The 22457-nt window shown below is 35.1% G+C and overlaps 1 protein-coding gene across 1 annotated transcript; it reads right to left on the bottom strand.

The window, feature by feature from the left end:
* Positions 1-1877: 1877 nt before the first annotated feature.
* Positions 1878-21975, bottom strand: LOC149551601 (uncharacterized). The gene is made up of 12 exons (XM_089787113.1): positions 21655-21975; positions 14286-14413; positions 13947-14009; positions 6201-6322; positions 5968-6083; positions 4874-5702; positions 4035-4769; positions 3674-3895; positions 3392-3487; positions 3009-3203; positions 2776-2889; positions 1878-2521 (listed from the first exon to the last, which is right to left on the bottom strand). Exons 1-12 carry the CDS (start codon positions 21780-21782, stop codon positions 2261-2263), a joined length of 3009 nt encoding a protein of 1002 aa, XP_089643239.1. The 5' UTR covers positions 21783-21975; the 3' UTR covers positions 1878-2260.
* Positions 21976-22457: the final 482 nt, after the last annotated feature.

Genomic DNA, 22457 nt, shown 5'->3' with positions numbered 1-22457 from the left:
GTGGGTTTCAATTAGTAACTTGCAGTGTTGTGCACGAGAAACAAATAGCCATGTTGTTGGAGGTTTAAGAAAGCTCGTTGACTGCTCCAGAATTGAATTCCTCCTCTATAGTATAGTTTAGCCACCCATCGAGTAACTAATGTATGTCATTATGAGTGACAATGGTAGTTGTAAGAATTTATTCCCTGCTGAGTTGAAAGTGATTCTCTTATTCAAGACATTATCTAGATCCAAATATGTCGTCTTGCTAAACAACGAGCAATCTAGCTGACTCGTATCAATAAGGCTAAGAATAAATTACCATCAGCTCAACCAAGAATTCAGCAATGAGATTTCATGGCAAAATTGCCACATGTAGTTGGTGACTGAACCATCACAAATAGCACTTATGGATTTCACAAGGCAGTTGTCATTGCATGCAGCTCTTTTACACGCAGGTAACATTTCGGTTTTTTCCTCTAATAATTTCACCTTATCTGTTGGTCTCCTTTATGGGAATGCTTTAACATGCAAAAATGGTCTCCTCTCATTATTACTCAATTGGAGCACCATTCTGCATGAAGAACCATTCCCAAATGTTCTATAGATAGGAAGAACACGTCAAATCACAACAAGTGTGAGTGTAGGAAGTTGATCTGAAATGCAGTGAGTAGTTTAAGCGAGCAAGATAATGGGATAAATGCAATAGCAGGTTTTGTCTCAGATTATTTTTTGGTTTTGGCTAAGGCATAAAAATAGAATTAAGCTATTGCCACTTCCAATTGTGGACAACCATACCAGGGCTTCCAAAACAAAATTGCCCCACCCACATCCCAATTCACTTTCAACAGCTGTAGTTTTTATAATTTCCATGTAGAGAGAGGCATTAATTTTAACATAAACTGTGTTCTTACTACGTCAATTCACACATGAATTCAAGTGGAAAAGCATTCTTAATTTCGTGACTCTCTTCCATAGCTTAGATTTCAGTTTTGAGTCCTGATTATTCTCCCATTATATTTTTCAATCGGCTAAATCATTTGTATCTACCAGGCTACTATATCATTGGATATGTATGGAAAATCAGTGTAGTGTGGCGTTATGTCAAGTTCACATATTAGCATCACTATCACAAGCATTTCTTAAATTGCTAGCTATCAAAGCCACCTCTAGGCATCATCATTTTATCTATATAGCTCGTTCCATTTATAGATGTAATTCCAAGGAGCTAATGTGATGTCTCCTACTGAGATGAACAATTCACATTTGGTTTCACAGCATAGTACACCATCCGAATCTGTTTAAATGTAACCAAACTGACACAATCCACTATCCATGTCTGACCCTTAATGCAAAATAAAGGGTACGAGATCTTAGTTTCCTTGAAGGAGAGCCCATATTTGTGACACGTTACACCAGAAAGTTGACAAGTATTACTATACAAGTAATTATAATGACTTCCTTTGGTTCAATGGTTGATGACTGGAAGACACATATTTTACACACCACTTGTGTGTCGTCATGGACAAGTGTACAATCCTCATATTGAAATTTGATGAGGATATGCAAATGGCATGTTGACTACTAAAAGCTAATTTTTCAAACTAAGTAAATGTATATTTGTCATGCAGTCTTCAAGATCAAAGTCATGGTAACCATGACAGCCCGTGATGATCACTGAATTGGTAATCAATCAATCTAATACCTTCATAAAATTGATGTTTCGTGCCTCACAGAAACATGTCAATAACCACATATATACAAATTTCTTAATTTTGTTTTTTCTGACACTGAATAACGTTCACTGCAGAGTGTATAGAATTCACATAGTTCAATGAAAATTTTCAGTATTTTACTATGATTATTTAGATAATCAGCACTCACAAGAAGGCATAGCATTTCACAGCCTTCAAAAGAATTCAAGGTTGACATTAATTTGGAATATTACCAGTGCAGAAACTTAGTTATTTGGATCGCTTTAATTTACAACTAAAAAACCAAATAATATGAGCTCGGAGTCATAATAACTCTGCCTCTAAACTCATTCTTTTGCAATTCCTGTGACATAAATAACATTGGCTATGAAAACTGCCGATTAATGGTAGAGAGAAGCCCAACGTCAAAATTTTCAAAATGGAAAGATTCAAGTTTTAGTTTTGCTAAATGCATGATTTGATCTACTTTCCCATGTTGAGATTCTTAACAACAATTGTTACAAGTTATCACAAACAAAACTGCACCGAGAGACACATTGATGCCATCTCAAATTCCTTTTTTTCTCTCACCTCCACTTCTCTTTTAGCTCTTTCTGTTCAGCTAACATCCATGTTACACCAATTGCTACCACAAGGGCGAGAATGGTTATGAGAAGAAGAGCATAATTAAAATCTTCTGTCAGAGAATCATATGTACGAGAAGGCGCTGTCCTTGTGTAGAAGAGATCAACCCCATATACAAAAACTAAACTTGTAGACTCGAGGCTAGCAGGAATGGTCATGATGCCTCGCAAACCTTCCACTTGAAGTGAATGTGAAATATATGACTGAAAAATACATTAAATGTCAATAAAAGACCAAGCCCAGAAATTCTGGCTAAGATGCAGATAAATTAATGATTGATATAGACTGTATGTTTAAGTAAATAAATTATAAGCTGGATGAAACTCTAGCTAAGAACAGAAGGAAAAAACCAAATCTACAATGTGCAATATTAAGCTAGAATAAAACCAGAAAATATATTTTTGGAATGAGCATATGGAGAGAGAATAACAATCACATTAAAGGAATCAGGTACCACCTGAGGGAAAAATGGAATTGCATCAGCAAGAGGTAAAATACCATCTTCCCTCTCTGCAGGTGTAGGATTTAAAGAACGGCGAGGATCAAAGAAACGCTTGTCAAGTGCCAAAACCTGCAAACTCATCAAAAATTGATATTCAGAATGAATTCCCAGTAAACAAGTACTAAAATAAACATAAGCTAGGAATCAAAACAAACATATCAAGGTCAATACGAAGAAAAAAACATGACCTGATCACTGATTGTTCCGATAAGAACTTGCTTAGGTGTTATACCCTTCGCAGTTGATGTCACTGCTACTGTTTTCACTGATTGGCTGAAAAAATAACTTTGTAATTTCACCTCAACATCAACATAGGAATATGAAGATACTGGGGCAGTAAGGCTATGGTGCCCAAGCATAAGGTCGATGACATTTTTAGTGTTCTGTAAAAAGAAATCAGCACATCAATATCAGATATACTTTTACTACCTGAAATAATTGTAGATACCACCTCAAACTACCAGTCTAGCGTGCTATAACAAGCCAGAAATTGGAGATCAACATAAACCAGGAGAAAACTCTTACTACTTCAAAAAATCTAGATAAGATATAATAAGCATCAAAATCATACCGCACGAGATTGATCATATATTTCGATGACAGACATTTCATATCGATGGGCCTTGAGATTAAAATAGTGGTAGATGACCCAATTTTCACTGAACACCTTCAAACATAGAAAAAAAGTTTAAAGTTGCCAGCCTTGATAACAGGTCACTAAACTTGCAGATATTATTTGTGCAATTGTAAAAATAGAACAAAAGCAAAAGAAATATTCTGCAGATGCTTTTGTCATTAAAAAATTATAAATATGAAACAGAATCTTCTGAATTAATTCTTCAATTCTACTTACCGCATGAACAGGTCCCTGCATTCCTTGATGATTGACTCGGTACAGTACTCGTCCAGTGACTGTATCTATTAGATAGGCCACCAACCAAGCCTCCTCTGGTGTGACTGACCCAACAGAACCAGCTGCTTTAGGTGCAACAGTAGCAACAAACAGGGTATTCTTGCTGACATGTTTGTACAATACCTCCTGATCAGTTAGCACCTTCGCTTGTGTATGAACCACCTGCCAAGCAGACAGTGCTTAGATGGAAATATATAGAGTGGCCTCTAGCACGATCAAACACACCAAGCAAGAAAAAAAGTCACATTCTACATGCTCTTCAAAATTTCAAATGATGGTTGAAGTATGAAATAAGAATAACCTCATCTAACTTCTTAGTTGCAGTGGCCAGAATTTTTTCAGAATCATGGGGGAATAATATAGACCACAGTTCTCTAGTTTTAAAGCAATAATTCTTAAATTCCTTGTCTTGCATGTCGTGGTCATCAATACCATAGCCACGAATTGACCCTTTTTTCACATCAATAAAATATACATAGATATCTGACTTCTGCTTAAGAAAAATGGATAGTGCTTCAGAAGTTCTCGGAAACAAGTGCACCCTTGCATTATTATCAACCAAAAGGTGTAGCCGTCGCTCAGTTGAGTCTGTCATTGGCAGAGGAATTACTTGAGATATGGAATAGGATAGCTTATATGACTCCAGTTCTTTCCCAGTGTGAGAATCCACAAATGATAGAATTCCCAAAGCATTAGATCCTACACCACATTTCCCAACTATTAGAACCACAGGGTTCTCATCTAAAGCATGCTGATGAGGGACCTGCCATGGAAAAATTTTCACCACAGAAGGAGCTTGACATTCATCCGACTTTCGGAATGCAGGCAGCAAGAGTGACCATACAATGTGACCATCTCCACTGTGAAGGGCCAAAAGTTTTCCTGCTTTTGTTAGTACTATTAATAACTTCCGAAATCCATTATGATCCCTGGTCAATTTTGATTTCTCTGCGTTGTTCAATCTCATTTCTTGTATGATAGCTACATCATCAACATTTGCAAGCATCAGCGTTGCCTTCAATTTGAGCAAATGGCCCTTTAATAAAACAGCAACAAAGAATGTGTCAGTATAGCATCTGAAAACAAGTTGGGATACTGATTAAGTAGAAAAGAAAGGAAAGTTTATTATTTTTATCTTACCTTCAACCACTTAAACAAGTTGTGCTCCACTTCAGCAACTGAGACACCATCTCTCTCTAGAGGTAGTTCTGCAGTAGTTGTATCTATGATAGACGCTAATCCATCCTCTCTGCTCCAGACAACCTCACCCTGTTGCAATAAAGCAAGAGAATGGTCTTCTGCAACTACTAAGGCCCTAAACCCATAAGACTTGTCTGTACGCACATAAGTATTTACAAAAACCTTTTTAATAAGCCCTCTTTGGGAATCTTGAACTATAGTTTCCCTAAAGACTTCACTTTTTTCACCACTATCAAATAGAACAGTAAGAGAAACCTTGTTATTTTCTAGATGGTCAATTACTGCAAAAGCTTGCTGCCCTGGTGATAAAGATAGACCATCACTAATAACAGCCGGCTCACTAAGTTTCTCAAGTAAATGCAGCTCACTACAAGAATTTCCAATTTTTATCAGTAAAGTATGTGATTTCACTCTCAATGCAAAAGCATCTACAAACTTTAATTGAAGGAGTTGTGCGTCGAATGAAAAATCTTCAAAAATAGTAGCAATAGCTGTCTGATGCAGTGCCAACTCTCCCTTTGCAATGTTACTAGTAACAATAGTTGACCTTGTAGAATCTAGTAGAACCAACGTATTCTTTGTCACAATTAAGTTATCTATTGATAGTTCTCTGGGAAAGGTTGCTACTTCATGATTCATGATTTGCCCATTCAACGGATTTACCATCCAGGAAGCAACAGCTGATTTCCCAATAAATCCTACTACATAGAGACTTTCTCTATCAGGAGAGTAAATAATACTTTGAATGCTGACTTCAGTTTCGCCCTCGCTGCCACACGACATAATCAGTTAGCATTAAGTTGTTTAAATAAATAAATATTAAATTATCTTTATTCTTGTGAAACTAAACATAAATGATAGAAGGATACTAAAAGCAAAAAATTGTTACATACAATGTCCTATGAATTAAAATGATATGAGAACAATTAAAATGTTTAGGATGAGAAAATATTCATCAGATATTGTTATTAAGAATCTTGTTTCTACATCTACATAGTTTAGGGAAAAAGCACTACTGATCCCTCAATACCAACCTTTCAGCAGAAAATTCTCTTCTCCAAATAAGGTCCCCATCCATGCTTGACACAGCATTCAACCCCCCTCTACTATAAACAAGAATTGGGTTGTACTTGTCCAATTTAGCATCCATCTGTCATGGTAACAGATTGATCAATACCGAGAGAAGATAAAATATGTTACCTTACAAGAATAAGGTCCACTAAGGAAGCAATTATTGCATTCATTACTATGAGAAATTTGTTCTTACAGGTACAGATAACAGGCTCTTAGAAGAACCTGAACCTTCCAAAAATGATTCCCAGATCATCTGGCCATCCGGAAGGTTCCATGCTCTTAAAATACTTCCTGAACTAGATAGTGTAATGACATCTGCAGTCCAAAACAAGTAGGGGTCAAATTAAAGGTATTTGAAGTTGAACCACAAACAAGAAATCCCTCCAAATCAAACATACTGTTGGATGGCAACATTATTTGCAAAATTAATTTCTTTTATTTTTTTGTTCAGTTCTACAAAATTTATGTAGTAACAAAATTCGCATTCAGGGTTTTATAAAACATAATATCCACAATAACACTTCAGATCAGACAAAAGTTGAATTTGTAGCCCATCACAGCCTATATAAAAATCAATCCATCATATGACAACCCACAAGCAATGCTACTAAGCCTCAAGTCTTGGGAGTTGCATAAAATATAATATCCACACTTACTGACACTTTAGATTAGACGAAAGTTAAACTTCTTGCCCATTACAACCCACATAGAATCAATTCATTATATGACAACCCACAAGCAAAGCTAGTGAGTCGAAGGCAACCACTACGCCAAAAGCCTGAACTGATGGGAAATGGTGCCCGCCGGCATTTAAGGATGGAGTTTCCATCCCACCAGAGTGCCAGCACAGATCAGCCCCCTCGTTGACATGGGGCTGCCTTGTTGTGGGTGGGTCCCAGTCCTAGGTACATTCCCAGTGGGAATCAGCACCACAGCAGTATTTAAGCTGGGACATCACAGCCCACCACACTCCGCAAGGCTTGACCATGAGACATCAGCTCTAATACTAAGCAAAGCAACCACTACACCAAAAGCCCAGACTAATGGTGAAACCGTGAATGGCAACCACCAGTGTTAAGTGTGGGGTATACATCCCACCAGAGTGACATTGCAGGCCAACCCCCTTGTGGACATGTGGCTGCCTGATCGTGGGTAGGTCCCAGCCCTGATTACACGCCCAACGGAAATCTGCACCACCTTAGCATTTAGGACAAGCAAGCAATCTTTGGGAAGGAAAGACTGTGATGTCCACAGATTTGGTTAAATAAATTTAAATTAATTATTTTAAATTTGTCCAAATAAATTAAATATTAAAATATGACTTTATTTTTATTAATTTCATTAAAAGCGACTTAGATTAAAAAAAAGTATTATTAAAGCCATTTACATTAATAAAGAGACAATATTATAATGTCAACTTTAAGTTATAAAATAAAGTTGCTTTTTGGAGGGAAAATGAAATAAACAAAATTAAATAAATTATCTCTCAAAATAGGGAAAAGGTTAATATAAAAGGATTAAAGAGGGAATTGTGGAGGCATTCGGGAGATTATTTTTATTTTAAGTGTTTTCTCTGTGAGCTTGAAGGTCCAATTAAAACCTTAGGATGGAAATGCCGGATGGTTTGTTGCTTTAGACAAGAACGCAGATCAGCCCTCTTGGCAGATTAACACTAGATTCACAGGTGCTTCGCATTGTTCAATGTTGTGGATGGCTATCCCATTCTTGGCCATGACTTGGAGATATCCATGGCACCATTGTGAGGGCAGATTTTCATTGATGTTTGCCCTATTCATGGGTGATTGTGTAGTTACAACTTCTCCTTTTGGTCAGTGATTGTACCACATATTGTAGCAATTATTTGTGGGTCTGGTTGATATTGACTTCCCCTTGCATGCTAGTATTGGTGAACGTCTACAACAGCAGCTCCGTTTGTGCATTGGTCACTGTTCTTGCATGTCAGTCAATGCTCTTCCATGTGCTACAAATGATCATATCTCGCAAAAGCTTTGATAATATTGGACTGGAATCATGTGGGTATTTTGCATGTTAATTTTATGCATGTTCTATTAAGATAATATCTTATACTTTCTATAATAGTCAACTACTTGTCTATAGTCTGTCTTTCAGTCTAGATAGGAACGTTTCCTATCCCGTCTCTTTTTTCTTCAGTCCAGATAGGAATGTTTCCTATCCTGTCTCTAGTTTTGTTTCTAATTCCGTCTTCAGTCTATGTTGTTTCTTTTAGAAACAATGTCCTTGTAATTCTTTATAAGGAACACATTTGTTCCTCTGTTTATCAATCAATCATCCGGAAATCCGTTAATCTGCCAACTCTTCTTGAATCTTGTAACATGGTATCAGAGCCTAGTTCTTGAACTTTTTGAAAAATTTATAATTTCATTTGAAATTATTTGCTCAAATTTTCCGAAATTCAGCTAGGTCTCTTTTCTAAAAATCGTGGGAAGATTTTTTTGCATTCGGCTCTGCAAACTCACACCGTTTTTTGGTGTTTGTTCAGCACACTCTAGCCCCATTTGTCCATGCACATCGATCCTTGAAAAATATCTGCCATTTTTATCAAGAAATCTGAAGTTTTTTCAAGCTTTTTTCAGCCAGGGCCGTTTTTTTTCGAAACCCTAATTTTTGGGGTTGAAAAAAAAATTTATTTGCAGATTCTTGGTGGGTTTTTCGAGAGCTCAACTGGGTTGTCATCCGTTTTTTTTGGGTGCCTCGATTTTCGAGCCAGCGGATCCAAAAAACGATAGCAGATTCCTTTTAGGTTTTTCGAGCTCTCTTCTGGGTCATTCTTTGATTCTTCTGGGTCTTTCGTATTTTTGCCTCGAAGAACGTGCCTTCACAGATTTTCACAATTTTTCATTGAAAAATGTGCCATGGCATCTTTGACAAATATTTTGCTCGAGCATAATTCCAAATTCAATGGTCGCAATTATGGAACCTGGAAGCAGCGCATCATCGCAATCTTCGAATATCGAAACACCGATCAACTTGTTCTGGGTGTTAGGCAGCGTCCGACTTCTCCGGGTCCTGATCAAGGCGAAGCTGCATTTTTCGCCTTCTGAATCTGTTTCTGTTTTTTATGGGTTTGTTGATTTTGTCCTCAAAAATCATTTCAAGTTGTCTGTAATACGCAAGGTTGCGTGAGATTCTGGGTTTGTTGATTTTCTCCTCAAAAATCATTTCAAGTTGTCTGTAATACGCAAGGTTGTGTGAGATTCTGGGTTTGTTGATTTTCTCCTCAAAAATCATTTCAAGTTGTCTGTAGTACGCAAGGTTGCGTGAGATTCTGGGTTTGTTGATTTTCTCCTCAAAAATCATTTCAAGTTGTCTGTAGTACGCAAGGTTGCATGAGATTTTGGGTTTGTTGATTTTCTCCTCAAAAATCATTTCAAGTTGTCTGTAATACGCAAGGTTGTGTGAGATTCTGGGTTTGTTGATTTTCTCTTCAAAAATCATTTCAAGTTGTCTGTAATACGCAAGGTTGTGTGAGATTCTGGGTTTGTTGATTTTCCCCTCAAAAATCATTTCAAGTTGTCTATAATACGCAAGGTTGCGTGAGGTTTTGGGTTTTACCGTTTTTTCCACAAAAACGAAGTTTTGTAATTGCAACTTATTTTGAGTCATAGCACTCTTCTGGCAAAGCTTCTTGGTTTCAGCATTCTGTAGATCTAGGGAGGGTCTTAGTTATCATAGAATGTTCCAACATCCGTATGTTGACCATTAAGGGCGGGTATTAAAATAATATCTTATACTTTCTATAATAGTCAACTACTTGTCTATAGTCCGTCTTTCAGTCTAGATAGGAACGTTTCCTATCCCATCTCTTTTTTCTTCAGTCCAGATAGGAATGTTTCCTATCCTGTCTCTAGTTTTGTTTCTAATTCCGTCTTCAGTCTACGTTGTTTCTTTTAGAAACAATGTCCTTGTAATTCTTTATAAGGAACACATTTGTTCCTCTGTTTATCAATCAATCATCTGGAAATCCGTTAATCTGCCAACTCTTCTTGAATTTTGTAACATGTTCTAGCACTATAAGAACAGTATATTTGATGTAACAAACTGCATGTTTTAGATCAGAATCTTTTCCAATAGATTTGTCTTTGAAATCGCTTACTCCTTGGAAATCTATAATGTTTGCATGTTTCTATTGTGCAATGAAATGAAGCGATAACATGTCAAAAATAGAAAACCCAAATCAGATTCCAAACAATATCCTAGTTTCAGATATTTCAGACCTTTTGTGAATGCCTTATTTAACAGATCATTTTACCTCAGTATTGTTCATTTGTACTCTCCAATTTTCTGAAAAAGAAGAAAATTACTAGAATTGCAGACTTAAACTGATTTCAGTTTTCATTGTTTGCAGTTACCGTAGTTCTAGTTTCTTGTGTATGCAAGTTAAAGCACTCCATCTGTATGTTTAGCTAAGACTGATAAAGTTCAATTTTCTTCAAACCCTAGGGTACAAAATTTGCATTGTGTGTTGCATTTTGACACAGAGTGGCCTATTTTGGGCCAAATCTAGAATTTTTTCACAAAATGGACTCTTATACAAATGAACTTATCATATCCAACAAGAGGAGATTCTTGTTCATGTGTGAGGCTCATGCCTCAAGGGTTTCAAAGTCATTTTGAAATGTGAAAGACAATTGCAAAATGGAAATATGTTTATTTGTCATACATGCAAGTGGATTCAAAGGTCCACAAGGCTGAATGTCATAGATAGTTTCACAAATCCATGTCTGAGTGCAGGAGAAACCAAAGAGAGATCAAGTTAAATATAATTGGTGAAAGAATCTGCAAAAGGGAAACAAGTTTCAGGTTAGCAATCATGTTTGGATTCTCTTGGGCAAAGAGGGGCTTCAAAGACCAGAAAAGAAGCTGAAACTTATAAGACATGGTCCATTTCAAATTTTTGAACCAGTAAGAAAGAATGGTTTTTGGTTAGACTTGTCTACCTATATAAAGATTTATTTTGTTTTATCGTGTTGATAATCTTTGATTGTTCAAGCACATGTTGGATTAAAAGAACTTGTTAGTTATTAAGTGATTCTGGACAAGATGGCAAGGTCAAGGAGAGGAGAGCGAGAAACATGGGTAGTGAAGTTAAAAGGGCAATCAGTGAGCAAAGCCAAGTGGTATCCCAAAGAAGATGTAGGAAACAAACTTCCATACATGTCAAGTGCCTCAACTTTTGGGGAACAGAAATCTACTTGGTAGGGAGGTGTGGTCCAAAAAATGGATCATAGTTGCATGATCAAGAGGTTAAAGTTGACAATTCAGTCATGCATCTATCTTAGAGAATAGAAAAAGGAATTTGTCTATGTTTGATGTATTTTGTTGACAACAAGTCTTGATTCATATAGAGCCAGAGGCATACTTCAGCTGAAACAAAGCATCTGAAGGATGCCTTACAGCAGGAGTTTAAATGGTAAAAATATGCTGAAAATCCATGGTCATGAAACTGTTGATTTCCTCAAGCAGTAGTTTTGTGTTCACCATTTACTAAAAATGTTGAAGTGAATAATAATGACAAACCACAACAAATACTTACATATTCGAGTTAGAGCAATATGGAAATGGATAACAATGCAAAATGCGATTAAACAATACAGTAAACCTCCATTGGACCTTATAATGATGAAGGATTGAGATGTGGGTACTCTTAGCTATCATGATACTAAATTTGACATGTACGTACTCTATGTTGGATCCCTATGTTCTTTAGGTAAGCCTTCTTAAATAAGCTTAGAAAGTTGGACACTGAAGATACAAATTGAGGAATGAAATCATGGGCTAGGATTGGTCTGCGTGGACGTGCATCCTAGCCTCTTCAAAAGTGGCAAGAAAAGGTGGAAGATGCTTGATCAATGAATAAGGTTTTCTTAATGCAAGATGAAAGGGGACGAGAGCAAGCAGGAATGGACTGAAGAGAAAGTGGAGAGTGAAATAAAGAGATCTCATGGAGGGTCAAGATTCCTCCAAGTTGCTTACTTGCACAAGTGAGCATGGAGTGGAGACAAGTGTTCTAGAGAGTCGTGAAGATGAAGGGTCCAGATATGCTCCTTGATTTTGAAGTGGATGGTGGAGATCAAAGGACAAAGTCTTCCAATCTTTAGCAGAATGAGTAGAGCTTTAAAGTAAAAGAAAATATTGAAAGATAATTGATTAGCCTAATCAATGAGATAATCATGATTAAATTGATAAATTACTAGAGTTTTGGACTAATTTTAAATTAAAAGTGATTTTAATTGATTATAATTAGGGATGTGAAGATGGGTAAGTGTGGTTGATGGTTATGTTTGTTGAATTGATTAATCAATGGAGAAGAGTAGTTAGACTGGGGGATGGCTAGTCAGATTAATTAAATAACAAGCTATTTAATTTAATAGTGGAAATTGATATAGAGAAATGAAAGTGGATATGAGGTGTCTACACAAACAATATTTTTGCAAGTGTTAAAGTGGATGATACGTGTCATCACAGCTTATTTTAACCAAGGCATTGTAAAAGCTAGTAAATGAATATAAGATACAGGCATTATTTTGCATTGTATGCTTCTGTCACACATGTCCTTATTATGTCGCAACTATATTGAATGTCTTAGACTGATTAAATAGCCATTGGGGTTAGAGAAAGTGTTTGAAGGTGTTTTGCACGGTTGGCAGGTAGTTATGTAAGGGATGATTCCCAGGAAAATATTGCCAACATTTTACAGACTGTAATGATTGTAAATTTAATGGTTGAAACATCTTACTCTGTTGCTAACATTTCTATTTGTTATAAAAAAAATTCCAATGCAACATGCGGAAGTGTCAGGAGTCAACAGAAACAACTTCAGATTGTAAAACAATATAATATCTCAGAAAAGCTCCTTGTCTTACTCTTTAAATTAATGGGGTAGATTAAGTGCTGGAAGTGGGTTCAGGACCTGAAAGCCGATGTGTGTTGATGGAGAGCTTCATAATAGATAAAAATCTAGACAGGTGTTAAAAATAGAAGAAAAAAATCAATCTTAAAAGATCATTTATTATTCATTGTTTCTCAAGTTTTGGTGAGGGGTGCGATGGATTTCTTTCCAGACTTTGGTGACAGGGTTCAGGGATGGAAAACCTTTTTGCAGATTTAGGGATCGCTATTAAAATAATATACAGGATTAACATTTCTATTTTTAAATATAATAAATCAATAAAACCTCTAAATGACATAAACAACCAAAAGAAGCAGAGATTCTAAAAAGTAAGTATATTAACAATCCAGTCATTCCATTACCCATTTAATAGACATAACATGGAGCATGGAACGTGATTTATATTGGAGATGCCAAAAAAAAGAAATGATGTTTCGTACATGTTAGATAGGTAAATACCAAATTGAGCAACAAGCTCAAAAACTCAAGTTATCATTTAATTGATATCTCTTAAGCTGCTGCTCTTCTTTTTCTCTCTTTACTCCTTTTCTGGGGAATGCAAAACAACAGCATTTGTTTTAAAGTTTAGGGGAGATTGGAATCTTGCTGGGACACCATCTCAGGGGTTTCTCTGTTTCGGAACTTTTTATTCAGTTTTTATGTGTTTGTCATGGAGGATGTGTTGAAGTCCTAAGGATGGCAAGAGGATGTTGGGACGTCTGGAGGCCAGCCAAGGGACCTCGGAAATCCACTAAACTTGAATAACATTGGATGTCCCTTTCTTGGGTGGTTTCACAAGGACATCCCCTGCAAGTCCCCAGGTCCCCAAGACGTCAAGGATGTCATCTTGCCCATGATGTGTCTCTATGCAAAAATTAATATTTGAATGCCACAAACAACACACAGCATATATAGATCAAGTGCAACAACAGCATACATAGATCAAGGGAAACAACAGCATAAATAGATCTGTGCAATTAATTCTGAAAGTGATAGTAAAGAAATTACATTTTCCAAGAGCAATGTCAATGTGATCTACAATATCCGATTCTGCCAGTACACGTCTCCAAACTGTACAGATTGCAACATAGAGATTGATATCAGATGAGATTACAAAGTGCTAGATTCTAAATTGGAAATAGATAAAATATTCATCTTACATTAATTCCCTATGTAAGTGTGACGTGTAGTCTGAGATCATTTTGAAATTGTGATATAATCAGAACCTACCAATTTACTTAACTCGGGAAGAAAAAAATGAAAAAGAAAACAGGTATAAAACTCAATACTAGCTTAAAACCATAAGGATGGTATAATATAGTAATGTAAGCTGAAAAGTACACATACATATCTCGCCTCTCCGCAAATTAAGTGATGCAACTACATTTTCCTCAGTAGACACAATGACACGCTTCCTCCCTGATTGCTGAGTGTGGAAAACTGCATCTTTTACTTTGCCTATGTGCTGCTGATGCCTGCAACACAAATCATATTGCTGAGAGAGGAGGAAAGTAACATGGGTAGATTATCTTAAACAATCAAATATAAGTAAATTAAAAAAATGTAAGGCTTGTCAGCTCCTTTGAAGAGATGTATAAGAAGGTATGTAGAAATTAACATAAGACAAATATTTGCAGGATTTTATTTCATTGTTAGACATTCTTATATTTAACAAATGTTTGCAAACATCATGTTTTCTATAAACTTTATATAGCTTAGATATATTTAGAAACTAAAGGAGCTAAACACTTTTATTCGTTACAAGCATTTTTCAAAAACTTACAATATTCTTCATTTTGTAACACTTACTAAAATTTCAAAAGGGTAAGCATTGCTGATCAAAGTCAAACTTCATCAATCAACCGAAACAATAATTTGGAGGTATTTCTATTTGATATTGAGTAGTTCACAGTCCTTTTACAAAAATATAATCATATATTTAAAACATTTGTACTCTGTTTATATTTAGCTAGGTTTAACTTGGTTGATATTTTTCCCTCCCAACCTGCAACAACCAAATTTGTCCATCAGACATACAAGATGACAAAACTGAAATTAAAATTAGCATCTATCTCCAGCTAGGATCAAATGAACGATTTCCTTGTACGCCACTTCTCAAGCTGCAGTCCAAACATAGTTACAATAGTATTATTTTGACTTCTATGATTGCTCAATTTTTAAGTGCTACTTATTTTATTTCCCAACTTGGGCATCTTGTGTCGAGAAATGGCAATGTTTCTTTCTCTATGTGATAACCTCAATCAGAGCAATCATACCCCTCTATCTTCTCAAAAAGGGCCACCATCAAAAAGGAAACAGAAATAAAAAGACACTTTAAATGACTTACTATTATGATAGAAAGTATACCAGAAATGGCCAACGCGAGATCAAATGAAAACTTTCTGTATGTTACTGATTTATGGTTTGTCACTGAATGAATTTTATAAAATTTGCTCAAAAAGATATCCGTAAGTTGGATAATCCACTTTACTTCGCTCGCAGATAATACTGATTTATGGTTTGCCACTGAATGAATTTTATAAAATTTGTTCAAAAAGATATCCATAAGTTGGATAATCCACTTTACTTCGCTTGCAGATAACTTATATCCACCTTCAATGTCGCGCAAATATTAATTGCAAAGTGTTATGTATGCTTGATACATCTAGTATCTACCACTTCATAAATTGTTCAATATCCACCTTCATCTTGTTGGTTTCTTCTTCCCTAGGTGTGGCTACAAATTGATTTGTCTTTATCATGAGTCCTAAGAGTGAAAGTATTACTTTGACCACTTGTGGAAGGCCAGTGGATACAGGGCAACTTATATGCACCATGGTAAAACAAAATAGTTTTGCAACAAGTGACGGAAAAAAAAATTTAATTAATTTAAAATTTCTTCTGTATTTTACCAAGGCCTAGAATTCACTTCATAAAAAAATTCCAAGAAACTCACTGATTTGTAGACATCGGAGCAAATTTGGGAGAGAATTGGAAACTGTAATGTAACCCTAACTCAAAAGGGTAAACATTATTCATCGAACTTCATCAATCAACTAAAACGATAATTTGAAGGTATTTCTATTTGATATTGTGTAGCTTACAATCTTTTTACAAGAATATAATCAGATATTCTAAGAAATTTGTACTACATTTATATTTAACTAGGTTATTATTTTTACCTCCCAACCTGCAGCACCAAGAATTTGTCCCATCAGACATACTAGATGACTAAACTGAAATTAAATTCAGCATCTATCTCCAACTAGGATCAAATGAACAATCTCCTTATTCACCACTTCTAAAGCTGCATCCAAACACAGTTAAAATGGTATTATTTTAACTTCTCTGGTTATGATTGGTGAATTTTGAACTGCTCCTTATTTTATTTTCCAACTCAGTCAGCTTATGTGGAGAAATGGTGATGTTTCATTCTCTATATGATAACCTCATTCAGAGAAATCATACCCTTCTATCTTCTCAAAAAAGGGACACCGTCAAAAAAAAACAGAAACAATAAACACTTTCAAGACTTAATATCATGACAGATAGTGTACCAGAAATGGCTAATACTAGCAGTCGCAAGCTTTTATGCTTGCAACGATGAGCCGATAGGTGTTTACTTTAACTAAAATTAAATTAAATTTTGTAATAAATCAAATAAATAATATTTATTTAATTTAATTTATTGTATACTAATAAATTATCATCTAAAAAATATTACCATAAAAATCTATTATGAAAAACTAATAAGAAAATAATATGAAAAAAATAACACATATAAAGTGGACCAAAAAATATAAACTAAAATAATTATAAAAACTAAAAACTAAACTAAGGGAAGTCCCGGTGCATCACCTCTGTGGCATCACCAAGATCCAATGACTACTAAGTGTTCTATTTATTATCACGAGAGATGGATTCTTGTATATAATTACTCATTAAACATGAGTCAATGAGTTTGACTCAAAAATTACATAGTTAAACCCTGATAACAATATTACAATTTAATTTGCTATGGAAAAATATCTTAAAAATTTAATATGAGAAATATTTAAAAATATAGTAAAAAAATAGGAACTCCTCCCACAAATATTCTAATGGCTAAACTAAAAATTAATATTTAAAGTAAAAAAAACTAAACTAATTAAAATAAGTTTTTTTTAATATGGAGATTCAGCTTTTTCGCCTAGTCTCTTTGGTTAAGAACCAAGGACTGAGGGGTATCCATTCCACCAAATTCGCCCGAGGCACGATCCTGACCTCATCCCTTTTAGATGTTGGGGGCCTTGCACTCAGCAAGACTTGATCCCTGGTGGGCTCTTTGTGAGCCTTTCAACTTCACCAATAGACCAAGGGCCCTTTGATAATTTAAATAATTTAAAAACTAAAACTTCAATCAATTTAAAAAATCAAAATTAAATAAAAAGAAAGAAAAACATGAGTTAAAAGTGGAGATAACAACTAATTAATTTTCTAAATAAATAGAAAAAAAGAGAGTTAAAAGTATAGATAAATTAATTTATAAATTAAATACAAGAATTAAAAATGGAGATAAATAAATAAATAAGAATTAAACAAGAGTTAACAGTGCAGATAATAGCTAATTAAATTAAATAAATAGGAAAAAAACAAGAGTTAAAGTTGGAGTGAGATAAAATTGGTCAGAAAATAATTAACAGCATGGGTTGATAGTTTTCCGATCAAAGGCTGACAATTTGCCGACCAAAAAAGTAATTTTACGGGAACAAAGTTCCCACATATAGCCTATCGGCTAAACAAGATCAGACCAAAACTTTATGTATGTTACTAATTTAAAGTTTGTCACCAAGTGAATTTTTGCTCAAGACGATATCCAATAGTTGGATAATCCACTTTTCTTCACTAGCAGGTAACTTATATCCACCTTCAACATCACAATGTTTTGTTTGCCGAAGTGTTATGTATGCTTCATATATTTACCACATCATGCATTTGTTCTGGTGTTGCATGCTATACATATAGAAAATGAAGTCCTAGTTACGAAATGATGTTTCAGTATAACATGCCACATTGAAAAGCTTGCACATAGTAAAATTGTAAAATGAACAAAAACTATTGAACGTTCAACATAGTAACATAGTACATACACAATAGTGACATTAAAAAATCAAAGTCCAAATAGAAATCCAAATTATCAACAAATAGGATTTATATTAGTTCTATCAAATATCAATTATATGATAAAGATGATTACAAATAATAGTATCATGCATGATATGAATCATGATCAATATCAAAATGAGTACAAAATCATGTCAAAATGAAAAAATGTAGTGATGATTAGCCTCTAATCATCCCCCAAGCCAAAGTGCTCATCATTGGAACTACTAGATTCTTCACACTCAAGTTCCGACAAAGGAACACAAACCAACCCTACATTTGTTTTTGCTGCAATCTCATCCTCATCAATTTGAGATGGATCCTTTGGCTTTACATCCCATCGTGTTGTTGAACTCTCTTTGTACACGTGTGTCTTGCGATCTACAATACGCAAGACACTATGTACTGAAACTAGCTTCTCCTCTCTCTTAGAGGTAAGGAGGTTCCTCTTAACAAAGTGGATGAAGCACTCAAGTACCCAAATATCCCTGACATCCCCAAGCACCCATGTGGTGCACTTGAGGAGCAGCGACATTTAGGCGGCAGCAGGGGTACTCGGGAACTCCAAGTACCCATCCTGGGGATGTCCCTACACCCAGTGCTATTGGGTTTTGGGTCAGGTGTGCATCCCCAAGTTTCACTAAAAATAAATAAAAAGTTCTTCCCTTCACAATGCCAAGATCAAACTATAATACCACTAGTAACGAAAAAACTTGAACTATAGAAGTATATGATAGGAAATACATTGCAAATGCATGATAACAGTATACCAGTGTAAGGAGGCAACCTTGTATTCCACTTTAAAGGGGGGAGGGCCACCTCCAATATTCTGCAATAAAAAATACAATGTTCAACATAATGATAATAAATAGCCACTAGCTCCTCTATGTAGACTTTGCTACCACCAGGGTCAACTTGGCTACTTAACAATGACTCCTAGGGTGACCTACCTTCATATTTATGATTATAATAATGATTGCATGATTCAATATACACTGTAAGATTTGGGGTGAATCACATTATTCTCATGATTAATTTGACTGCTGTTATGTTGTCATGATATATTTCTTGTTGGTGTTGTTCTTATAACGCCATGATGTTATACTTCCATTTTAATGTTGTCATGTCATAATTCTGCTATAATGTTTTCATGATATATTTAACAGTTTTTTCTTAATGTTATGAACGGTTTTTATTTCAACCTTATAAAAATTCATCCCGACTTTAGGAATGTTTGGTCATTCCTGAGATAATCAAAAGATATCACCAGCCATTTCAAGAATGAAATGGTGTCCCTACAACATTTCCTATTTCTGCAACATGTTTCAAAAACATTTTGAAGATTCAAATATTTTTTGGGACGGACAAACTGGATCATTTAGAAGGCCAAATTGAATTTTTGATAAAGACACTGCAATGAATTGAAACCCAGAAATGGGAGTAAATATATATTTTAATGTTTGGGAAAACATTCAGTCTTTTAGAGCATTGGGGTAAATTCATCAGCGGTTTGAATATTTGGTTAATAAGTGTAGTATGATGAATAAATTTGTGCATGCAAATAAGGTCTATAAAAGTTTATGTACAATGAACACATCAAAGTCCTAATGTACAAATATGATATAATGAATACATCAAGGTCCTGAGTGTGCAAACATGATCAGTAAAATTGTATAAATGATGAACACAGTTTACATACAAATATATGTTTAAAATTTAAGTTTAGCATATTTGATATCCACGTTTCAACAAATTCGGACTGCACTGAAGGAGAAAGAATGATTAAAATCAACTCCAAAGCAAGCACCAACTATGCAAGTATTAGCTTAGTAACTACAGTGATCCTCATATCAAACCCTAGGAAGTTTTTTTTCTTATCTATGGATTTTAATTATACATAGTTTGAGTCAAGTTCCAAGATGTTTATATGGTTGCCCTAAAGACAAAGGATTCAAAAAAAAAATACCAACACAGTTTTCAAATATATCAGTCTTGGTACAGTTCAATGTAACGAACAATCTGTTGAAAAGGTCTGAAGTCCTTACTAATGGCGGTTCTCAAATACCAGCTTATACTGTTATTCAGATTGTGTTCGGTTTAGCATCCTATTATTCTGTATATACAGCAAAATAATAACACACATTTCAAAACTTTCATTGGCAAAACGAAGCTCTTTATCCATGTAAATAGCTGTAGACATTCCCAATTCTTACTGCTACAGCATAACAGGTGCAACACTAGGGCAAGCAGAGATATCTAGGCTAGTGAAAACTCAAAAAATCCACTAGTTAGACAATTAACCCTTTCATGAACAGCACGTTATCAGGAAAAAAAAAACACTGCAGCAATACTGACCTCAACCATACGTAACTAATTTTTTCCCTAACTCTTAATCAATTACACAAGGAATAACAAACAGATGCGAAAGGAGAATAAATATTGCCCAGCTATTAATGCTAAATAATTGCTTTACTTTTTACAAGGGTTATAGCAATTCCACTAGAAAAAAATTCATCCAAATCAATACCCAATTGAAAAAACTTTGGCCATATTCTTGATGACTGATTCAATTCTGGTAGAATAAATGTAATCCCTTTCCGAATCTCAGAAGAAAGGACTGGATCGCTGGTAACTGATTCAACTCTCTATTAGAACTGAATCCCTGTGGGTTCTTTTCCATTTAAGTTGTGTTTGAGTTTTCCTCTTCAAAGAAGTATGTTGACTAAACACTAGCAGAAGAGTATATTCTTCAAGAAAAATGTACCTTTTTTCAAGAGCGCCACAATCAGAAAATATGGACCAGCTGAATATAGAATCTCAATGGAACCCTGAGTTGGCCAGCAAACATACTTACGTTTTCACAAGATAACATAAAGCTCGACTCAAAATCAGTTCTATACTACGCCACCGGAGATTCACAAGCTAGGAATTAAGAAAGTATTTGCACGTGGAAACTTGCAACTCGTGAACCAAGTGAGCCGTAGACAGTCCTCCGACTTGCTCACTGAACAAACTCGTTGCTGAATTAAAAAATACGTGAAAACAAAGTGACAAGAGAAAGACCTTAAAGCTAAAAATTTATTCCTTGATATCAATTCAACAATTAAATTCTGTTTATAGCACCCAAAACAGAAAATTATGATTTGCAGCGTAGAGGTCTAATTTTGGTAATTGTGGTCAATTTACCGCATGTCTGGTTGAGTTTTGACTAGTTTATTTTTTGAACTTCTGCCTATTTTTTTTCTAACCGGGCCTAGAGTCCCAGTCCAAATTAGGCCTGGCGAATCTGAAAAACATTGCTGCGGTTGATATGTATTAGGGCCCCCACGATCTACGAAAATGGGGCACTCTTAGTCAAGATAAATAGCAATTCTTACACCAACCGTCCACACATTGAGTGCAATTATTTTCCAATATAAGATACTCATCACAGATCATATGTTTCCGTGAGAAACTTGTTTACCTAAGATAGAATAATTGGGTTATGCACTAACTGCAAACTTATTTCTTGTTTGCGTGAAATTCAACTGAAAAAACAACATTCGGTCTAAGGAGGATAATACAACGATCTTACCAGTCTATGACACCAACTTGATCTTCATAGAGAGCAGTAGCAGGCATCGGGCAAAACCCTGCAAAAAGCAGACGAAGCAGACAAAGAATAAAGACCCCCCTGCTCAATCCATGGCGTATGAACGCCATGTTTAGCTATCGTGGCGATCTTCGAGCAAGAACAGAGCAGATCCACGCTTCTTAGAAAACTCCGAAGCTGTTCCTGCTCTTTGACGAATCGAAAGATGGGAGAGAAAAGACCTTCGTTATTTCTCGGTGTTTTGTTCGCCTAAAATCTAGTATTATTATTTTGTAATTTGAAAGTAAAAAACAACTAGGTCTTAAAGGTTGGAAAGCTATTTTGGGTTTTCTCTACAACATCTCAAATCAAGAGTTGATTTGAAGTGCACATTTTTTTATTTTTTTATTTATTGTGTATATAAAAGTAATTGGAGTCCTATTTGTAGCAAGGTAGCAAAGACTTGTGTGTAAAAGGAAAATGAGATTAATTGATAAGAGGAAGTACATATGATTCATTTTTATAAAATTTAGAATTAGCGAAATTTTAAAAGCAATCAAAAGTAACTTGACATACTTGAAATTGTCTTAAGCATTTTTTTTTGTGAACACCTTGTTTCAATTCAACAAGTGTCAACCTCTACAAAAGAGTAATAGATTACTTAGGAAGCCAAAAAAAACAAACCAATAAATGAAAAAGAAAGAGTTTTAGAATCTCAAACATTACCATGTATAAGTAGCTTCATAGATATGGTTTGTATGCGAGACTAAGTGCAAATCTGCTTCTTCTCTCTTTCTATAATATTG

This window comes from Cupressus sempervirens, chromosome 6, assembly GCF_028749045.1.
Source record: "Cupressus sempervirens isolate cs-2001-9-10 chromosome 6, ASM2874904v1, whole genome shotgun sequence".
NCBI classification, from domain to species: Eukaryota; Viridiplantae; Streptophyta; class Pinopsida; order Cupressales; family Cupressaceae; genus Cupressus; species Cupressus sempervirens.
Note: the sequence above shows the minus strand (reverse complement) of the source record. Positions and strands in the feature narration are given on the sequence as shown.

What these genes read in the sequence shown, in the direction of transcription:
- LOC149551601 (XM_089787113.1), bottom strand. Translation starts at nt 21,782, where the DNA reads ATGGCGTTCATACGCCATGGATTGAGCAGGGGGGTCTTTATTCTTTGT. An exon ending in TGCAGGGACCTGTTCATGCG is followed by an intron (nt 3,488 to 3,673) that starts GTAAGTAGAATT and finishes CTATGTTTGAAG; the next exon opens with GTGTTCAGTGAAAATTGGGT. An exon ending in TCGGAACAATCAGTGATCAG is followed by an intron (nt 2,890 to 3,008) that starts GTCATGTTTTTT and finishes ATGAGTTTGCAG; the next exon opens with GTTTTGGCACTTGACAAGCG.